The 23,843-nt window shown below is 33.3% G+C and overlaps 1 protein-coding gene and 1 non-coding gene across 2 annotated transcripts; both read right to left on the bottom strand.

Moving 5' to 3' along the window:
- Positions 1–632: 632 nt before the first annotated feature.
- Positions 633–23,503, bottom strand: LOC132554074 (poly [ADP-ribose] polymerase 1-like). The gene is made up of 27 exons (XM_060218372.1): positions 23,384–23,503; positions 21,536–21,556; positions 20,877–21,000; positions 20,424–20,548; positions 19,883–20,022; positions 18,874–18,948; positions 17,641–17,725; positions 17,120–17,236; positions 16,382–16,464; positions 16,044–16,163; positions 14,555–14,653; positions 13,848–14,017; positions 12,943–13,088; positions 12,712–12,802; positions 11,443–11,520; positions 10,444–10,576; positions 9,920–10,118; positions 8,740–8,865; positions 7,642–7,725; positions 6,842–6,964; positions 5,582–5,704; positions 5,202–5,300; positions 4,630–4,782; positions 3,911–4,038; positions 3,403–3,464; positions 2,018–2,135; positions 633–1,533 (listed from the first exon to the last, which is right to left on the bottom strand). The coding sequence occupies exons 1-27, from the start codon at positions 23,501–23,503 to the stop codon at positions 1,461–1,463; spliced, it is 3,015 nt and encodes a 1,004-aa protein (XP_060074355.1). The 3' UTR covers positions 633–1,460.
- Positions 12,025–12,155, bottom strand: LOC132554081 (small Cajal body-specific RNA 8). The gene has a single exon (XR_009554382.1). It is a non-coding gene; the product is annotated as a small Cajal body-specific RNA 8 (non-coding RNA).
- Positions 23,504–23,843: the final 340 nt, after the last annotated feature.

Genomic DNA, 23,843 nt, shown 5'->3' with positions numbered 1-23,843 from the left:
CGTGGATATCACATCCTTTGTAAAAGTGCTACTTTCATTGTCCTAAAGGGAGATAACTCACGAGAACAAAAAAAGGAACCTAATTTCACATTTATATTTCAGAATTATTACTTTTACTTATGGAATTGGCTCACTTTTTGTGTAAACTAATTGATTTTTGGAAATCATGAAGGTGGTAAATTCTACTTCACTTTCTTCAAGTAGACGACTGTCATTCTCAAGCATAGCATTACTACTTATTTGTTAGCAAACCAATGTATTCCCGACTTTTCTTTGTAGGGGGTATTAACCTGAATCATCCCCAGTAGTACATTCTATTTCAACAAGATTTGTAATGATGTAAAATAAATATCCACAAATATTTTGGATTTAGTGGTTTTCAAGAACATAATTAGTAAAGGTTTCAAAAAGAAAGAATTTAATTTCTCCCTTCCCCTTAATCACAATAGCAGAGGTGTGAGTCATTTTTAAATATAAACAACAAAACAATTTTGTACATTCATATGATTTATCTATCACTTTTCTTTCATTAGTATAGTTTCTACCAAAAAAGAAAAATTCACTATTTCTTTAACAATAAAAAAACAATAACAAACAGTTTCTATCTATCAATATATCTTTGATGTTAAGGACAACTAATCTTACAACCATATACTTTATTTATACCAGATTTTACTACAAATAAAAACTGTTGACTGTTAGAAAACATACTACCAGAAACATTTTAGTTATGAGTTCCTTCACTCGCACTACCATTTAAAAAAATATTTATAACATACAAAATAAAGACTTCATAACAAAAAATCATAAACCTCGAGATACTTGGTGCGTTTATACAACTTTTACCAAAACAGAGACAAAACCATTGCACTAACAATGACATACTTAACATAACCGCAAATATAAAAAAAAAATTCTACAAAGAATTCATATAAAGCTGGTGACAGAAATGTTTCATGTTTATGTAACATGAAAAAAAATACCCAAAACAAGGTGATAAAGAGGAATGGTTATTAAAAGATGAAGCAAAAGTTTTCATATACATGCATATAGATAATAACAACGTTCTGAAGATTTAGACATTGTGCAATCATTTGCTCAGATCAGTAGACACATGTCTTATAAGCAACTTTCAATAGTGTCTTGGATTTCCTCTTCAGAATTTACACCTAGACATTCTTATTTGTTCTATGCTCCTAAATAATTATTGACATGTAATCGTTGTATCACCTGTCACCTGGACCACACATTTTACACACAATAATGGTCAGACTGGAGCTCCAGAACAGTAATATTCACTGTAATACACTACGAGATTGTCTCACTATGTTGAAGGAGCAAATTTCCAAGGTATGTAGTTACAAACAAGATGAGCACTTCACACCAAACTTTCAGATATTCCTTACTCCTGGTGCAGGACATACTGGAGAGTCCTGAGAGATTTTGTCTTCGTGATGCATTTACCATTTGTACTTGAAGTTGACCTTGAGCAGATACTTCATGTTGATCTGGGCCACATCGTAAACAATGTATCTAGGTGACCGGTCAAGGAAAAATATCGCTACATTTCACACACACAAAAATCAGCATAATCTCAAAATATTTCAATCAGATCCATTTTCGATGTTGTGGCATCTACTTTTGAGAACAGCCTAGCAAATTCTATCAGTAATTCCAAACCTGAACTAAGGAATATGTTTTAAATCAGTTTCAGTGTTTAATTGTGTCCATTCATTTAACATTTCCTAATGTCTACTTCCAAACTGCTACAAGAATAGCACATTTTTTTGTTTTTGGTTTTCACTTTTACAAAACCATTTCAACAATGTCAAATTATTACCTTTCATGAAGAAGAATTTAATTTCTTTTTGGTGAAATGACCCAATATACCCTTGTTCTAGAAAAATGGTATTAAAGGTGACCTTGATCTTTTACCTTCATTAATTATTCATAACGTCGCTACAGCTGACGTGACTGTATGTGCTGATTCATACCAGCACATGTAAAAAAAGGATACTCATTATACAGGAGACTGGATCGCCCCTGGGAAGAGGGTACACCTTTACCCATAGGGATAGTGGAGCCATCCGGGAGAGCATAGGATCCTGTGGGGTCAGGGCATGTCATACCAACACCTGAAATTCAGAACGTATGATGAAGTGTTATGTGATAAAACCAGACCTTACCCTGACCAAATAACAAATATCAGGTATTCTGATGGAGAGATAAGTCTGAAATTAAAATGAAACTATGTTTTACTCTATGATATCACTTCATGTCAATACATTTTGGTTGCCTGATGAAAAAATTCTGCCTTAACATCACAACTGCAGCACCTTAAAAATATCAATGAAGTAGATATAGTTTAATCTAATGAAGACTTTGTGTTCTGTTTACAACAATAAAATCCTGAAGACTTGAAAACGTTAACGATAATTTGTTTACCTGCTGTGTTGATTTTACATGTCTACATATATATACCCTGTAGGAGGTATTTTTCACGAGTCACAATTTTTGTGACTTTCTTTTAAAATGAACAAATTATGTTTCAACAAATTAATGAACGATCTGGATGTAAAAGGACATGTAATATACCCATTCATCATTATGTAAACAATCTAATTTTTGAAGTCACGTTAATGTTCTGTGAATCAGAGAACAAATCACTGATTTAATCATGAAGATTGGTTCAATTTATTTTCTATACAACTAACAGCTCTAAACATAATTAAATTTTCACACTCCAGTTGTTGAGCGACACCATTTGGGAAAAAAAGTAATCAATACTCTGTTGCTACACAAATATGTTGGACTTCTTAATAAATCAAATTTTAGCTGATCATTAACATGATGCTGTCAATTCTAGTTTTCAAGGAAAACAAAAAAAAAACAAATAAAACAAAAACAAACCAAAAAAAAATAAATAAATATGGTCGATTTCTGACCACTTTGTTTGATAATCAGTAAACCCTGGCCAAACAATAGTTACTCATTCATGAAAATGTCTTTCAACTTGTGTTGGTCCTACAGGGGCTAATTAAATGATTGTTAAATGATAGATATGTATATAAAAATTACTGTTTACACAGTAATTTTTCCACTTTGTGGCGTTGTTCTACCGAACCCCCACCTTTATATTAAGTGTGAGAATTATATAAATACTGTATTTTTTATAATATTTGTATGCATCTTGTTAATAGTTACATATGTTTCCTATAATTTCTAATAACTTGTCACCTTATGGTGGCCATTTTCAATTCATACTAATCTTTTAGTTTTCTGTATGTGGAGTATACATAAATGATAGATATGTATAATACTGAGAATTATTAAGACCTTAAACAAAGTAACAACAATATATAGCAGTTAAAATCCTCCCTGATAAATGAATCTGACATTTACCTTTGGTACTGTGTTTTCCTTTAGGTAACTTGTCAATATAATCTGCTCCGAACCTTTCATACCTGTTCAGTAAAGATCAACAACAGTTAGAGATTTCCTAATATTTCTCAAGTCATACCTGTTCAATAAAGATCAACAACAGTTAGAGATTTCCTAATATTTCTCAAGTCAAAAAAACATCTCATGAGTTCTGCTTCTTCACTACAGATTCGGGAGAACTCTCAGAAAAGCTGATATCTGAATGTGTTCATTTGCATTAATATCAATGAACCATATTAATTCAAGGAAATTCAACTAAGATCTGATCTCCGACTGATAAATTCCTTTCAAATGAAAATCTTGACAAACGATGTAAAGAACTATCCCACTAAAATACATTTAACATTTCTGTTGGTAGATACTGTAAACTAGTTTTCTGAAATAACCTGGATGGGGCCTTGCACAAGTTAATCATATTTTTTGTATGAAGATCCTCTGTAAAATATCTGAGAATTTAGCACATACTTACATATTACCAAGAGCTACTTCACAAAGTAGCATTATACCGACAGGATCAGTCTTCGACGTCCGACAATAGTTTGCACTCTTTGAAACCATGTCCGCAAAGTAAACTCCTTTACCAAACATGTATCCAGTCTGAAATTTACGAAATATTCCGCCATTTTATCGATCAAATAAAACCCTGTTGATTTACAGTTATCATACTCTTTCTACTATATATAGGACAGAGATCAGGTAGTAATCAAAACCACCGTTAAATGCCTTGTTTCATAATCATATCACACTATAGGCAGGATGCTAGCATAAAGATATATGATATAGCCGGTTGTTTTCGTTGGGATTATATTTTCGCTTTAACATGATAGTGAAAGTTGAACTTATGAATAATAAAACAGGTGTTATGAGACATTCCATTTCATCTAGGTCGTGAAATTTCCATTCGTGTAATATAATTCACAAAAATTTTGACCCCTGAAAATTACCAGCTGTACATTAGTGGGAGAAATTCTAATCCAAGATTCATAATTGTGACTAACAGTAGCCACACAGAAACTTAACTTTTACCATACAATTATCTTATACAACAAAACATCTTGTTAATGAAGGACATGAAATTTTACCTATATCTTCTGACAAGGTATATTCTAATAAAGTAAGTTTTTGGTTGTGATCTGAAATCAATTCATTTACAAATCTGATTATTCAAATTTATTTTTGTCTCCTTACCACTGGGGCCTCAGGTGGGGCAATCCTCAGACCCTGAGAGAGGATACCAGCGTAATTGGTCGTGCGTGAACCGTGCCACAACAGCTGTCGGTTAGGTAGGTCTCGGAACGGTGAATACCTCACTCTCTCACCATCACGTATGATTTGGAAGACCTATTGAAAGAGGAAAGATTTTCATGAAAACTACATTTATGAAAAATGGTGAAGATTGATACATAGGTAACAGTGACCTAAATTTGATATATTGGCACAAGAATTTATAGGTCACATAAAGGTGTACCACAGTGACTATTTAAAAGTTACCTATCATACCTTGATTTTTTTAACTTTGGTATCATTGTACTGAAGATAAAGATGACATTTTGTATGCTGATGTGTATGAGCAGACAAAACTGGAAAGACAACACTGAATGTCTGCTCCTTTGAGTGATATAAAGTTAAAAATCATATAAAAAAAAGAGTTTGGCAATTTTTCAGATCTGTATTAAAACTGCTTTAACATGGACTCGAGTATCCTCTAACTTTTAACAGAACAAGTCCCAATGAACAATATTTCTTGGTTTTGAACTTACATCTAACACCTCCAAATCGTACTGGTTATGGGTCGCAGCGTGAGTATTCTTTACATACTCTAATAATCTCTCACATTCCTCAGATGCAATATCCAAGTGCTGAAAAACATATTAATACAACAATTTATCAATAAAAACTCCCCTTATTCTCATATACATCTAATTTATAACTAAATATCAGGAATATTCATGCAATAAGAATAAAAAAAATTACTATCTTGCTCAAAAGGGTAATAACAAATTGTAAATGTGTGGACAAAATAGAGATGCCTTATGTCATTTTGATTTTTCATACAAAATTCCACAGTCAAATCCCTCAACCTAGTCTTAAACATCCCTTCATTGCATGCTAGTAAATCTAGCTACACTCTAAACAATACCTCAATTTCAGTGTTAAGTTTCCTATAGTGAGCGTCAATTGGATCCTCGCCTGTATCGCCGCCCTTCAGCATGCTGTATGCCACTTCAATGTCAAGGAGATTGTTGATCATATCTGTCTTAGCCTATAACAAAGGATTAGTTATTACCAGAATTATTACCAAATTTCAACTCTTGAAAAACTTTTCATTAGAAACCACAAACCCTGAAGTCAAGCAACACATGTCCCTTACTGTGCCAATATTAGCATTTTTGAAGAAAGTTATCATCTGGAAAGCAAATATCTGTTTAAGCAACGGTGACTTTTGTTGTTGACCTTTTGACCGCAAACACAATCCAACACTAGGTCTCCTACAAAACCAACACCGTATCAAGTTTTAACCCAATCTTTCATCCCAAACTAATGTCATCATCTGGAAAGCAAATATCTATTTTCAGCAACAGTGAACTTCAAAGATTACCTTTTGACCCCAAACACAATCCCACACTAGGTCTTCTACTAAACATTGTATCCAGTTCTATATAAATTGGTCAGCTCTTTCTCAAGTTATCTTCTGGACGTTTCAACACACAAACATTTTCTGTGACAGACAATCCAACATACAAATATTTTCTCTGAGAGACATTTCAACATACACACATTTTCTGCGAGAGACATTTCGACATACAAACATTTTCTGTGACAGACATTTCAACATACACACATTTTCTGCGAGAGACATTTCGACATACAAACATTTTCTGTGACAGACATTTCAACATACACACATTTTCTGTGAGAGACATTTCGACATACAAACATTTTCTGTGACAGACATTTCAACATACACACATTTTCTGCGAGAGAAATTTCAACCTACAAACATTTTCTGTGACAGACATTTCAACATACAAACATTTTCTGTGACAGACATTTCGACATACAAACATTTTCTGTGTGAGACATTTCAACATACAAACATTTTCTGTGACAGAAATTTAACCTACAAACATTTTCTGCGAGAGACATTTCAACCTACCAACATTTTCTATGTGAGACATTTCAACCTACACACAATTTCTGCGAGAGACATTTCAACCTGCAAACATTTTCTATGGGAGACATTTCAACCTACACACAATTTCTTCGAGATTTCAACCTACACATTTTCTAATCCCTTCTTTAACTTTTCATGTTACTATTAAGTTACCTTCAAGCATGCTATTACCATAGTTATGGGTTACAAATTCCAGATGGACTGTGTATCTGTATATATACTTACTTTTATTATTTCTATGGTGTTTATAAGTGGAGGCTTCTTCATGCCAAAGTCATGTGGTACCAATGTATAAAATCGGTTTGTGGCGTCTAGGAACTGTGTCTGAGTACCACCTTTACCAATCAGCTGGTCACCGACAAAGAAGAAAAAAACTGATCATATACCAGAGAAGTTTTTCTCTCCATCTCTTATCTGTATATCTACTTCTAACAATGATGGTTCCAGGTTCCTTCATGTTATAGTCAGTGCTGTATGCCAATATTTCTCACAAAACTCACTTTCTGAAACTGATCTCAGCCTAGCTAATTAAAAATAAATACATCTGTATAGCAAACAGTGTAATACAGACCAGATATCATTATTTCACATTTAATATTAATATGAAATGTTTCATTCTTCTGTGCAGCCTTTCAGATCTGATCTTAAACTAGTCAATCATGTAACAGACAGTAATCTAGCTATGAAGATACTGAGCCAAATATCTGAAGCATATTACCATGGGCCTAAATAGTACGTAACTATATAGTTTTATCAAAACACAATTTATACCTGAAACTGAATCAGAGGTCATTCATTTAATCTTATTCAACAGCCCAACATTCCAATTTCCTACTTCCCAAATACCAACACACCAAGTCCTCATGAGAAGTAATTTAAATCAAAAGTTTGTGGCTGAATGGAAAACTCACACAAGTGTCACTTTTATAAATTTCTGGAAACGTTGTGATTTAAGATACAAAACTGTATTTCATTGTGTTATTGTGGTAAAAGTTAGTTTAAGTTTGCAGTAAAAAATGTCTTACCTCTGTGAGTTCTGTCAGCACAGTATACGCAGACTCAATCTGTCGCTTTGATAACTTTCCCAGAGGCATCTTCTTCAAATCAATCTAAAACAAAGATAGTAAATGTTGTTATTGAAGAAATTTCAATCTCTTTAAATATATATATATTTTTTATTTGCCAATCTCTTTACATACATGTACATTTCTGATTTGCCAATCTCTTTACATACATGTACATCTTTTATTTACCAATCTCTTTACATACATATATATTTTTAGTTTTTGCCAATCTCTTTACATACATGTACATTTTTAGTTTTTGCCAATCTCTTTACATACATGTACACTTTTTATTAGTCAATCTCTTTACATACATGTACATTTTTAGATTTGCCAATCTCTTTACATACATGTACATCTTTGATTTGCCAATCTCTTTACATACATGTACATTTTTGATTTGCCAATCTCTTTACATACATGTACATTTTTAGATTTGCCAATCTCTTGACATACATGTACATTTTTTATTTGCCAATCTCTTTACATACATGTACATTTTTTATTTGCCAATCTCTTTACATACATGTACATTTCTGATTTGCCAATCTTATTACATACATGTACATTTTTAGATTTGCCAATCTCTTTACATACATGTACATTTTTAGTTTTTGCCAATCTCTTTACATACATGTACATTTTTTATTTGCCAATCTCTTGACATACATGTACATCTTTGATTTGCCAATCTCTTTACATACATGTACATTTCTGATTTGCCAATCTCTTTACATACATGTACATTTTTAGATTTGCCAATCTCTTTACATACATGTACATTTTTTATTCGCCAATCTCTTTACATACATGTACATTTTTGATCTGCTAATCTCTTTACATAAATGTACATTTTTAGATTTGCCAATCTCTTTACATACATGTATATTTTTAGATTTGCCAATCTCTTTACATACATGTACATTTTTGATCAGCTAATCTCTTTACATACATGTACATTTCTGATCTGCGAAATATATTCACTGTTACACAATTAGAAAGAACTTAATACATTAAATTCTTTTCAATTGCATTTGTTGAAGTAATCACTTCACCAACCTCAAATTCCAACATGGCTTTCTTCATGCTTTCCACGTCAAATATCATACAGATTAGATCTTGTACAGCTTTGGGTAGCTTGGATGTTCCTCCAGCCTTAAGCGTGGTAACTGCTTCTTCATCATCCTGGATAGTACAAATAACAGATCAGTTGGATCAAAGTCGAGGGTCAAAAAATACAAAGGAATAGATGACCTTTGAATAACTGCCATGTCAATGTCTAAAAAATAGTGAACTTTTAAACAATACCTAAATATTTGTTTCAATTTTCATCCAATTTCTTTACCTCTGGAATCTGCATGTCAAACACCTTTACAATTCTTGTAGAAATACTGACCATTATAGGTGAAGTTAAAATTTGCACCAACTCTTTAACTTCAAGACACTTGTTTGATAAAGAAAAATCTAAAAGTGGACAAAATGTAAAATCGAAGTAGAAATATTTGTCAAAATCCTTAAAAATTTGTTTCATTCTCCTATGACACTTTGTTACCATCACACTAAATTTCAGTATCCTTGTGTAAATAGAGCAAGTTATTACCAGAAAGTTAAAGTGCCCATGCCAAATTTTGACAAAAAATTGTAAGGTCCTAAAAACATTATTTCTAATATAATATGTCACTGCTGTAAAGTTTTCTACAATATATCTATGTATCTCTGTCAATCCTTACAGTATAAGTTATACTGCTGATGGCAATGATTTTAAACAGTATATGCTGTATTGGCTTTATGATAACTAGGGTTGCTTTCACTTAACCCGGTTGAAACAGTTCAGGTGGTTTGAAATTATTCCACTATAAACGAACACACATGTACAGGATGTTGGGACTAATATATGTAAAGCTCAAAATGTAGAGTTTCAGAATTTCTTGTCAAGCATAAAACAATTAACTAAAATTAGGATACCACCCATTTCACTCATACTTAATAGCACAATGTTTGCAGAAATATGTGAATGCACTGTACCCTAATATATACTGAAATTCTGAAAACTAATAATAATCTGCCAGTTCATTTCAGATAGGTATGGCTGGATCCCTCAATCTGCATGTGCCAAATATTCCGCACCCCAGCCTCAAACTTAATAACGGGTCAAACCGTCTCAGCCGCTTAGGCGCAAGTGATCTAGTATTCTTCAAGCTGGGTAGCTAATTACAAAAATGAATTTTACAGAATGTACCTGACCATAATCGATCTCCAGAGGGTAGAATTTATTGGCCTGTTTAATGAAGTTTTTGCGGTTGGCCCAATGATTGCCCGTTTTTTCCAGATATAGAGTCTCCATAGCCTTCATGACATCATAACGAGAATCAAACTTTTCCATCTTATTGCTTCCAATCGTTGTCCCTACTCTTCCCCAGGATCGGAACAACCACCATCTACAAGAAACAGTTGACAGAATAGAACCCATGTTTTCTTCTCAATATTTTCCATAACATCTCATAGAAACAATTAAATAATTTTTTAATCAATGTATACAAAGCACATTATAACACAATTTAATGCAATTCTGTGCTTACTGCTAGCTCAACTTTTAAACAATTCAACTGTCTCCAAACAAACCATTCAGTTATCAACAACATAAAGCCTTCGAATCCTGTATAAAATCCTGTCGACCAGAATTTTTTTTTCAAATCAAGCAACCCTAATTGGTCAGATTAAGAAAATTATTAATCATTCAATAATCACCAAACAGAATTATACCTTCCACCGCCATCACGCTCCAGAACTTGTATTTTGTAGAAGGAGTTAGTTCCTCTTACGACATCTACCAGTCCCAAGACAGCATTGTATATATTGCCCTTGTCTTCTAAGATGTGTGCTGAACTTTCCAGTCCTGTATAATGACAAAATATCAACATAAATACAGATTGTAGAGCGGATCAGACAAAGTACAGACAAGAGACCTAGCGACCTTGATGGTCACCTGAGATAAGTAATATTGAATATAAAGGTTAAAGGATAGTTATCAAGTGTCATGAAACAGAAATTGTGACACTGAATATAGTAAGCCAGTGTCAATACATGCATACCATCAAAACTGTCATCTTATACTGAAAATTCTTACTTCCAGTGGGAAAAATACGTTTGCTAAAAAAATCCAATTTGACCCCTTTTGGCCACGCCCATCAGCCCCTGGGAGCCAGCTAGGATCAAAATGGGCATACCATCAAGCCGTCATCCTTCATTCATAATTCTAACCAACTTTGAAATATTTCCAATGAAAATTAAACAAATTATGCTCAAAAATCTAGTTTTCCTATATAAACTATAATAAACTTTACCCCCTCCCCAAGGGGGGAAATGCGAGACCCTTGGGCCATGAAATTCACAATTTTGGTAAAGCACTTTATGATGCTTCCATTCATGAAGAGTATTTGATCCTACCATATCTGGAACTCAGAAGATTTTTGAAATCTGAGTCAATTTGACCCCTTTTTGGCCCCGCACCTCATTCCCCTACATCAACTACACATAGTAATACATAGAGAGTGTAAAGGAAGTAGTAAAACGTACTCTATGTAGGAGTTAAATCAAACAGAAAAATTTTAATTTGATAGAAATGGAAAAAAAAAAATCAAAAAGGAAAAAAATAGATATATCTATAACATTGTGCTAGACAATATCCATGTTAATATGTAATGGCTAGAGACCAGATAAGCCATTCTGACATCTGCTACACCATCAGTTGAAGTTTCTCACCTGAATCAGGATCTACAGCGGCCCCACCCTTCACTGTCATTTTCATCGTCTTAGGGACACTCTTTGTGTACATCTTATCTGCAACAAAATTTTAAAACATTCCTTCCACAGAAAAGCAGATTTTTAAATTCCCTACGCAGAAGAATTGAGAGATTTCTCATAGATAATTTTATCGATTAAATCTATTTATTTGTTTTAATCTTTTCAAAACTTATTCATCCCTTTTTTAAGATATGTTTTTAGAGATAAGATGCTGTATTAATTCTTAAGACATGTGTCTTTTACAGGAAAGATGTTGCATTCATTTTCAAAATATATGTTATGTTTCTTAGAGAAAAGATGCTGCATTCATTTATTTAAGACATGTGTCTTTTGGAGGGAACATGCTGTATTTATTTTAAAGGTACGTGTCTTTTAGAGGGAACAATTGTGTCTAGATTAATTATTACGATTAAGATTAATTATATCAGCAATGACTAGTACACATGTGTCTGTATTCATGTCACCTAGAGCATCATTCTATTCATTTCCTGGTCTGGAAATGCAGATCTCTGCATACAAGTTATATATATCTGTGTATAAAGCTGTCTGCCTCGTATCTGTCTGCAGGGTTTACTCGATACATTGCAGTCATCAGAAGGCATTCTGTTCTAGGAAGATTGAGTGACAGCTAAGTCAAGTAAGACAGAGCTGTGTATCTGGAACTACTTCCATTATATACTTTTTACCCTTGTACTCATTAAAGTTACAGAAATCATGCTATGAATGATTTTCCAAAATCTCTACATCTACCACTCAGCATGAAATGAGAATAAGGATACATTTAACTTAATATCTGGCATTTGTCTCAATAAAAATGCCACCCATAAATTTAATTTTATTCATTAAAATGAAATTAAACCTACCTTAAGTCCACCTCTAATAGCACATACCTGTCTATAAAGAGCTATATAGCAAATACCTGTCTATAATAGTCATTGAATCTTTATATATGATACACCATGAAGTTCAAAACCTGAAACTCTTGTCCCATTTACTTCTGATAATTGAATCTAATTGCATGCAGTAACCATTGAAAGTATTACATTGACACGTTTGCAGCATTAATAAATCCCTGAGTGACTTATGGAAAGCTAGAAATATGTATTTATACCTTACTTCAGTAAAACAACCCTACAGTACAAATCCCATTAATGTAAATTATGACATCTCTAATTGAAACTGAAAACTTAACACAATCAATAATTTTCCTTGTATGAAAAATCCTACCTGCAGCATCTTTGTAAGCTCCGTAACTCTTACTCATCTTCTTCTTTTCCCCGCTCTTACTTGATGAGGGTAAGCTAACACGAAGTGTTGGCTGAAATACAGAACAAAGCTCGGACTAAAGACTCTGTACATTACATTTGAAACATTTTAAATTGAAACCGACCAATGGAGAAAGGAAACATTTTGTTTAAAAGAAATAGATGATACAGATATAATTTATATATAACCTACATCTGCCCCCCATGGAGCTATCGAGTGACTCTGGATCATCAACAATGCGCCACCTTTCTGTACACTGTCCAGAAATCCCTCGTCCACCACATGAATGTCTGCCTTTTCCGCATCTTTAATTGTCTTAGACTTTTTGCCAACCTCCTCTACAAAGCAATAAACAGGGTATCTGTATATCATTTTTATGAAATATTAAGATAGAGGCTTAGGGTACATTGTACATGACTTGAAGCAGTTTGTCTCAGAAAATTTCTACTTGTAATTTTTAAAGACAAGGTTATTGAGTGATGTCATGATTGCAAATATGTCATACCTATGGCATGATTACACATATGTAATACTTTTTCTATCGTCAGTGTTTTATAAGGCAAAATATGTCAGTTGTTTGGAAAAGTCAGATAACTAATGAGAAAGTAACAAACGTTTTAACAATCTGTTAAATGTTTTTAAATAAAAGAGAAAGTTTTTGAAAGAGAGAATAAAAATTCTCTTTCTGGCATTTATTTAGCATGTCTCTGATGCAGCTTATTTCTTTGAATTCAAAAGTAAAAAAATAATATAGACATGATATAAGAACAAGATGCTTCATACATATCTAGTCATCATCCTTGAACTGGGTAACTCAGAGCCTTCAGTGTATTTAAGAAAATTTGAGTTAAAGTATACACACAAGCATGACTACATGTAAAATATCATAATGGACTATCTTCTGTTTGTGAAAAGTTCAAACAGATCACTTGTGTTCCAATTTTTACACCACGACAGATATGAAGCTTTAGAACAATCACAATCAATGTGTCTTAACTTGATTGAATTAACTAAAACATGTCACTTTGGACTCGTAAAAAGTAATACCTGAACGAGTAAGGAAAAGAGGCCCGAGATTGTTCTGGTTTTACACTTACTCTTTGTTGAAATACAAGCTGCAACATCAGATGCCATTTTATTGACAACAAAACCACCAAGCTTAGTAATCTCTCGACAGATTTCCTCCTTCGGTTTCTCAGTCTTTCCTGTGACAATGAACTTCATTCCCTCGAGTGACTGTGTAGAAGATGATGATGATGATGATGGCCTATAATAATTAGATGAAGAGTTAATTTTATATCTAGTCACTTTATACCTCAATCAATCATGTGAGTTTCAGGGTGTTCAATTTCTACTCTGTTTGAAATCAGAAAAATGTCTCAGACATTGACCCCTAACTTCTATGCATACAAGTCTCTCTGTTTGACGAAGAAGCTGTCAAATGCAACCTTTGAGCCTCCAATCTTTCTGATGACCACCATAATATGAAAAGGTGCAGAGGTTGATGATATACATAGGATAATTATGTGTATGAAATCTGTTTAGAGATTTCCCAATATGACAGATTGTTGGAAGGGAATGCAACAGGACAGACATGAGAAACACTCTAAACACTTTTTCCCCCACCCCTTTCCCCTCAATTAAACAGCTGAGTCAATAAAAAAAATTCACAATATACTGTTTATCCCAAAAATTGTGACCCTTATGCTGTGAAATGCTGAGACAACCATAGCTGGTGGTGAAGACAAGTGGCAAGGATTTATCTATACCGTTCATGACTATATGCAAACCTATCTTTACTTACCCAGCTCCAGAATCTACTGTATCCAATGAACCGTCCAGAGAACTAGCCACCGCTGCTGAACTAAATGCTCGTTCTCTTTTCTCAAACTTGAAATTTTTTCTGAAACAGAAATTTTATGTATTATTATTATTATGACATGCCAAGAACTTTGTGATGATCTGAAATATATATAATGTATTCATTCAAAATTTATGTTTCTAACAATAAAACAGTTTATATTCTAATTGCATTATTTCTAATGGACCAAAGTCTTTCTTTAAATGATTGTGTATTCCATTTCTTTATGAAGATCACATAGAGTGCATAACACTTTAAGTTACAAGGGCAGCATAAAAAAAATGTTTGTTCTTGTGATCAGTGATCGTTAAAGATTAGAAAGTCTTCCAAATATAGTATCAGAATATGTGTATTAGGAAATGATTCATTTTCACATATTATTACTGAATGTCAGATAATCTCTTGTTATTTTTGTGGCAACGTTTTTAGAAGATAAATTTTCATCTTTCATTAAAAGTAATGCATATAGTATTGTGGCTATCAAGAAGAAAATAACATAAAAATGCTTAATTTTCATTTTATTTAATTATCTTAAATCTGCATACCAACAAAATAGTAAAATTTTGAAAACTGACTTTTACTTTTTTCCTAGCATGGAAAGTTAAGTTTAGAGGATATTTTGCTTGGTTAAAAATGAGGGGTTGCTCTGCTTTAATTTTGGTAATTCTCAATTCTCCAAAGTTTCTTAAGTAAAAAACAAACTGAAATATTTGTTTTAAGGTCCTAAAAATCAGAGAAAGTGGTCCCACATGTCAAAATTCACAAATATATCTGTAATTGGTGTTGATGATTCATGCCAAAAAATTGTCTTAGAAAGCACCCTTTGTTACTTACAGATACCACTATAAATAACAAACCATATAAGTACACAAAAGTAAAAAATATTACATTGAAATTCATTCTATACTAAATTTTGGGTCAAACATACAAATTGATATTGAATGCAGGTAGGGGAAGGGGAGTAACTCTTATATTGATCCTGGATAAGTTCAGGAGAAGGGCAGTAACTCTAACAATGGCAACAAAGGAAGTGACTTCAATATCATTATATCGCTAATGTGAATCATTAGAATTACAAGTATCAAGCTCACAAATATAACGGTAATGATGTAAAATTACCTAGGTACCTTTACATTTGTTCAACGTGTGACCTTAGCTACAGTATCAAAATCTGTCGCTGATAACAACAGGAACTGATACTAATACATAATGAAGGAGTCGAGGTCACTCATGGGTGATGTGTATGATGTGGATTGAACTAGAAGGACTATCAGAGTTGGTGTATCAGGATAGAATGGCATATAAACCTAAGTAATGGTCAAGCTGACGGTTAAAGACATATATCTATAAGATCTTTATATGATCATTTTGGTGGATGGGTGTGATGGGAGGGTAGTAACTGATCATATTTACAGTGCTGATGTTTACTTACAGGAAAGGCACATCATGGAATTCCTTTGGAACTTTAAAGCTCTTGCGTTTGGGTGTCTTTGTGATAAACATACATTTGGTCCATTCTGTCATGTTACCAGTACACTTGTAACCGAGGGCTCTGAAAATCAAAAACATTGCAGTCAGTAAATTTAGGTTTTCTTGAAAATTTTTTAAACTATAGTGCCTTTTTCTGTGTGAAAAACTTGTTCAAGTTCTATTTTCAAAACATTACCATTTTTTTTGTAAAAACAAAAAGTAATTTTCATTGCAGGGAAAGTAACACTTTATCGATTTGATATTCTCTGTATTTTAGAACAAAAATGCTTCCAAACTTACGAGTACTGAAGTTGTCCTTTCTTACATTCAGGACACTTCTCGAGAGCTCCAAAAACCATAGCATCTGCACACGCATCCAACAGCTATATAATGTAAAAAAAAATGTTAGATCTCTGCTTGTTGCATCACAGTTACATTCCCAGCCACTAAGTAGTAGGTTTGAATTAGTTTATATTTCAAATTCCCAAGGAATATTCCTTTAAATTTAATATTACAGTATGATCAGTGTCATCCCATTTACATCTTTCAGTTACATATCATAATACTATCAAAACATTGTCCACTAACATATTCTGCCAAAATATATAAGGATCATTGTTAGTTGAATTTGCAGAAATTTCCCAATGCGACCTTTGAACCTTTAACCAGAAACCTTGAACACTTTAATATATTATGTAGTGCTTGATGTTAAGATTCTCCGGGATAAGTATAACCAAATGATCCCCCCTGCACATAATCAAATAATGGGGGCATAAACAATAATAAACATACTGTTCTTATGTTTATACCAGATATAGAGCTGAAGAATTGTGGGCAGTGATGTAATGTGCTTATAGTAGGAGAAGGATTCCTCATGGCAAAAAACAGAAAGCCAGATGGCAACAAATGAGATTTACTGCCAGAGGCATGCAAAGTGAGGAAGGATAGATCACATTTGTATCTTGAAACAATAGTAATCAAATTTGTTATTGGTTAAGGGTTTGAGATGGATGAACAGAAGACGAACACACAACTTACACAACTTTCACCTGTGGGTAATGCCTGGTTATTTAACTGTAACATTATCTTTATTGCATTGTTAGACACACTCTTAGTCAGTAGATCTCTGTACTTCCAAATCAGCTGACTTTGTTCCTGAAAAAAAATAACAATGATTAAATAGATCAAAACAAACATAAAACAATAATACTGCTATTCCATTCAGTAGGCAGCAGAAATTTGTTTATTTTTAGATGCTGTCATAGCAAAATGTGAGAAACATCAACGTATCATAATATAATCAGTGTACAGTCAAAACAATGAACATCAGCGTGATAATAATTTTTGTTTTCACCGTATTCACATAACAGCAAGTTCAAATGGCCATCATACACATTCTTACTTTATTCTGAGGACTAAGGCTTATTGTAAGACAATGAAATAGGAAATGTTTGTAATTTTACTGCCGAGCATCAATTGATATGGATAGACTTATTTAATACCAGGCATGGACTTAATACCAAATTAACTACATTTAACATATAGTGTCTTTCACCTACACGAAGATTTTTTTCCTCTTCCGATTCTTCTTTCTTCACTTTTTTACCACCACCATTCTCCTTTGTGTCACCTTTTCGTTTCTTACTGTAAACAAATTTTATCAAACAAGATGGACATCATCATTATTCATCTAGAAAGCTGAATATTTAAAATCCATGTATCTTACAGTATCAAAATGAGATCAACCAAGATGGACATCATCATTATTCACCTAGAAAGCTGAATATTTAAAATCCATGTATCTTACAGTATCAAAATGAGATCAACCAAGATGGACATCATCATTATTCACCTAAAAAGCTGAATATTTAAAATCCATGTATCTTACAGTATCAAAATGAGATCAACCAAGATGGACATCATCATTATTCACCTAGAAAGCTGAATATTTAAAATCCATGTATCTTACAGTATCAAAATGAGATCAACCAAGATGGACATCATCATTATACACCCTGAAAGCTGAATATTTAAAATCCATGTATCTTACAGTATCAAAATGAGATCAACCAAGATGGACATCATCATTATTCACCTAAAAAGCTGAATATTTAAAATCCATGTCTCTTACAGTATCAAAATGAGATCAACCAAGATGGACATCATCATTATTCACCTAAAAAGCTGAATATTTAAAATCCATGTATCTTACAGTATCAAAATGAGATCAACCAAGATGGACATCATCATTATACACCCTGAAAGCTTTACATTGAAAATTTAAGTTATAGAAACTTCTGAATTCTATGGATTCATTGGAAACATTTTTCAATAAACCCAATCATCAAAATCTAAACTTGGATGCCTAACAGTTAACATATAATTTAAAATAAGAAGACAGTGTATATGAAATTGTGTTCATGTCATTCACAAATGCCTTGAAATCAAATCAGCTATCAAATGTGGTTACAAAAACAACCTCAAATGTGGAGTTTCATACTTCCCTATTTCACTATAATAACAAGCTCATCGCTATGGTAACTAGCTCATCGCTATGGTAACTAGTTCACCTTATTTCACCTTTCCCCAGCTTGGTCAATGAGTTTCATACTTCCCTATTTCACTATAATAACAAGCTCATTGCTATGGTAACTAGCTCATCGCTATGGTAACTAGTTCACCTTATTTCACCTTTCCCCAGCTTGGTCAATGAGTTTCATACTTCCCTATTTCACTATAATAACAAGCTCATCACTATGGTAACTAGCTCATCGCTATGGTAACTAGCTCACCTTTTTTCACCTTTTCCCAGCTTGGTCAACAGTTCCTGTTGATCTTCTTTCTTTAGTCGATTAAAACCGTTAATTCTACAAAAAAGTAAAGAGTACATCACATACTAGAAACTAGGGAATAATACAATTTTACACAACATACTAAAACCCCAAAATCATAGAATTTTCAACAGATCTATTCTGAACAAGGTCCATGTATTCTGTTTTATCGTAAAACTTTGACTGGACAATTGTACAGAGAAGTTCCAGTTGACTGAAAGACAAACTGACAGTATACCCTTTCTGACTTTGTTTTGAAGGTTATGATTATATACATCTACATGACAAATGGCTCTGTCTACTTATCAATAATAAATGGCTTTGTCTGTATATCAATCTCATTGGTTAACTGTAAAGATGTAAATGTAAAAAACCAACTAGTTCTGCACTCATAATGTTGTGTTAGGATGTTCTGCACTCATAATGTTGTGTTAAGATGTTCTGCACTCATAATGTTGTGTTAGGATGTTCTGCACTCATAATGTTGTGTTAGGATGTTCTGCACTCATAATGTTGTGTTAAGATGTTCTGCACTCATAATGTTGTGTTAGGATGTTCTGCATGGATTATTTAATTTCTGAACCATACCTTTAGCATTATTGATAACAGACATTTGTGATTATAAAAGATGACATATAAATGAAGATTTCCAGAGTTAGTGTTATAGACTGAGGGTATCCAACAACTAGTTTTATCCACTGCAGTCCCCACACTGTACTGCTGAACCATCCAGAAAATGAAAACAGAAACCTACCAAGTGAGACATCTGTAGTTTTCAGGGAGATCTTTTGTTTTGAAGACCTTAAAGTTTTATATTAAAAGGCCATCAAAGATATGCACGCTTTTTGTCCTCAAAATGTTGCCTTTTTGATAAATCAGATGGACCCATTGAATCTTTAAAATCAGATTGACCAGTCATTCTGACTGAAATAAAGGATCCTTGGGAAAAAGACATACATGTTATACTAACTTTTCTGGATTTTTATCTTTGGTAAACTCAAGGTCTTCTCTTTCTTCTACAAAACAATCCACATGATACCATAGATTCTGGGGGCCATACAATTTGGCTCTTTCACTTTCAAAATCTTTCACTGCAATGCGAACAGCATCCTGAAATTGAAAACATTGAAGGATATCAGTTATCTAGCTGATCACAAAATAATCTATCCACAATATTTTGGGAATAATGCACACAATGGTAGTATTAACAGGAGGACTTTCCTGTCTTTTGACTAAGACCTATAGCAAAAGTTGGAAACAGGAACAACTCAAGTCCAAATTAGCATCTGTCTATATGTGTAAATCATTCCTCCATCCTCTGATCTCAGCAGAAAAGTTTCATTCTAAAGATTTTCTCCCATTTTTGGTGAAACATTTCAACGTTTGGTTTCATTTGATAGATAAGTAAATCTTTTTTGCTTAGAATATGCTATTAGTTCCAACTGTTGAACATAAATATTCATTTTGATTTTTAAAGCTTGTCTTGAAAGTATCCACAGACTTTTTCCTACCTGTGCTATTTTGTCTCCACATCCTCTACAACCACTGCGACCAGACTTGGCATATTCAGTTACATAATTCCCAGATGTAGAGTCCCCTCCCGCATCTCCTCCTCCTCCTCCTCCACCACCTCCTCCTAAATATCAAGTTCATGTTTAAGTGTGTCCCTTATGTTGAACACAACCAATCAGTATTCATTTCATCTTAATTACTCACTTGTACATACACAACTTTTAATTAATGCACTACCAACCATTTCATTCCATGCTGTATTTTTCCTTTCTTTACGAAAAATTATCCCAGAGTGAATTATATTGTCATTATAGCATTGCTCTACAAGGAAACAATTAAATTGTGTACATCCTACAAAAAATTCCTTGTAATTTGACGAACCCAGTACTTGATATTCGGCTGGAACTTTTGACATACTAATAAATATTTCTTTAAATTCACACTGAACAAACCTGCTACTTTCTCTTTGATCTTTTCTTGGTCTTCCCATCGTAAAGCATCAAATCCTTGAATATGGTTAGCATCCTCTACTCGGGCACGTTTCCAAAAACAAGCAAAATGAAACCAGTTTGGAATCTGCAACACATACACAAAAAAGTTTTAAGATATATTAGTAAGATAAAATGTTGATCAATAGATAGATGTGGGTGGGCTTATTACCAAAAACGGGCACATTGCCAGATAATATGTTACCAAACATGTTACAATGACAATACATGTTACAATCTTATAATTGATGTAGATATAAATTGAAATGCTACATGTATTCAAATTCTATGCTCCATCAAAAAAACAAGGGGCAGTAACTCTTTCTAAGATAGTCAAATGAAACTGCCTTTCAGGAAAACATCACTTCATGTTCAGGTGAAAAGGACTGATTGAAAACGGTGGCAGGATATCTCCAGACATATAAAAAGTTTACAGTGGATGGAGGACACCATACCATAATATGTCCTATCAAAATGATACTGATATATTTTGATAATGTATTGGTATATGTATTTCAAGTTAACTTTATAAAACGAAAAGATCATACTCTTCTCTGATCGAATTTTCCATGGAACATTTACGTACAGCTCACCAATCTAAACAAAATGTATCTAATACACACCTTTCCATCGAACATAGGCGACTGAAAATATAAAAGAAAGATATGTTATTATCGTCATCATGATACAATGTACATGTACAACCATTCTTACTATTCAGAACTTGTTAAACATTGACAGAAAAGTAACAGACACCAACTGTGTTAACAGGAACCACATCATTACACAATTACATATATGTACAGAGTAGCAAAGGGTTATGGCCACAGTTTCACATCACAGGGACATGACTTACCAAGGTCCAATGACTTAAAGAATCTTGCATCCCTCAGTAGAGTGATTGAGACACTTTTGGGTATCTCAACCCAAGGGAGAAATGAAAGGCGTTTTAAGTTGTTTCACAAATTAATTATACATATACTCTTTCTTAATGTGTTCAAAATCCCCTTTCTCACCCACAAGGGGTTAAATGATCATTCTTGAACAATTTTGGCCTAAAGTTTTTTAATTTATAACTTCAGGGCCCGTCAAAATCAATATAATTTGCCAATGAAGGATTTTTATTAACAAGTCAGTTGTAAGAGTAGATCTCTTCCATGTAATTCTACTACTTATCAAATAAAACTATACTTTTCCAGGGATTAATCCTGACAAATTTTACATCCAAAAAATGGTAGTTTTCCCCAAGTGATATATTTTACACTCTGAATATTCCATCAAGGAAATATCATACAAACATGGTAAAATTTCCTCAAAACAGCTAATTAGTATATTTCACTTCCTTTATTTTCCAATCCTGTTATCATGAAAATGAAATACATACAAATCAAACCTCTACATTGTCAATTTCATTTTTGTAATCTTTATGTATATCATATACTTTTACCCTATCCCTTGTTTGAATTGTGACCAAAAAGGCTGTCAATTTCTAAAAAAAAAATAAACCAAAATTTCCCTTTTCCACAATGATTTAGTGTTCCTAAAACTCTAAATTAGCCCATGCTTTCAATTGGGAATTCCACATTGCTTTTGTGAGACTTTCTTGTGCAAAATTGTAAATCTGTGCCTCTACGATTAAATAAAAAATGACCACAAGTTTTTTGTTGACCGTGATTGTAGTATAAACAGCTGTTTTAAAAGCCATTCACAGAGTTATCTAGAGGTACAAGGGTGATGTCCAAGGTTATATAGGGATCTTACCAAAAAATATTGCCTGGTATATTTGTTTCTAATCAGTCAGCCAATTAAAACAAAGACAAATGACAGTTGTCATGAGACATCTTATCTGGAAGAAATACTTTCTTACATTATTGTTATATTTTCTTTAGTTTCTCCGAAACAAAAGATGGCTTACTCGGTGATGTTTACTCTACAACTGAATGTTAGCGTTTTATATAACTAGCTTGTCTAGCTAGGTACGAATGTGACAAGGTCTGATAGACTTTAGTTTGCAAGATATGGACAATATATTCTCAAGTGAACCTGAATGAGGTAAAAATTGAACAGTATATGGCCGAATGCCGGCGATTTTTTCTGAAGGTGGCGAATTTCCCTCTGGTATATTTTTGGTTACCTTTACTAATTATTGTATACCATACATGGTCACATTCTACATAAACAATGATAAATGCCTCTGTAAGCATAATAGTTGGCTAGCTGCAAATCAGAATATAGAGATATAACACTTCAGTATCCACATCATACCGAGTGTAAATATAATATATATGGATATGTGTTACTTTATTAGAGAACAAGATAGATATATCTAGTGGAGTGTTTGTGTTTTTCGGCAATGTCTAACATTTCACGGAAGCAACAATGTAAACATGAAAAGTAAATTCTTGCGAGGGCGATCGAGGCTATGAAATTAAGGTAATTTACATGATCTCAATGTCATACGGCATAATCACCTGAACCATAATTGCCAAACGAAGAGAATCCTTAGAGATTGACATTGAACAAGCTTTACACGACGATCGACCACTCTTGGCATATTCTGACTTGAACGGAAGGTCCTGGTGGTCAGCCATGCTTGCGGTTGTTGTGGAATGGATTGCTTACCTTTGCATTTTAAGAACCGTGTGCAAAATCCGCGCCAAAGTTTTGAAATCGCATTGTATTATAAGCTTGAAACGCTTGTCAATTCGAAACAAACACTGTAACGACACAGATGAAGCATTCGGAAATCTACTATTCGTAACACCTTGGACGACTCTATGTGTTCATCATAGGGGCGCTTTCACGTAAGCAGTTGAAACGGCTGGATCGGTTTACCCTGCAAGAAAGGCAACAGTGCAAATCGGACCCGAGGCTGGAATTTGATATTTGGCACGTGCAATTTGAGGGGCCCAGCTGTACTTGTCAGAAGCT

The sequence above is a fragment of the Ylistrum balloti genome, unplaced genomic scaffold (genome assembly GCF_031769215.1).
Source record: "Ylistrum balloti isolate Yb309-2 unplaced genomic scaffold, AGI_CSIRO_Ybal_v1 Utg370376, whole genome shotgun sequence".
Taxonomy (NCBI): Eukaryota; Metazoa; Mollusca; class Bivalvia; order Pectinida; family Pectinidae; genus Ylistrum; species Ylistrum balloti.
The sequence above is the reverse complement of the archived record's forward strand: the minus strand, read 5'-3'. Positions and strand labels throughout refer to the sequence as shown.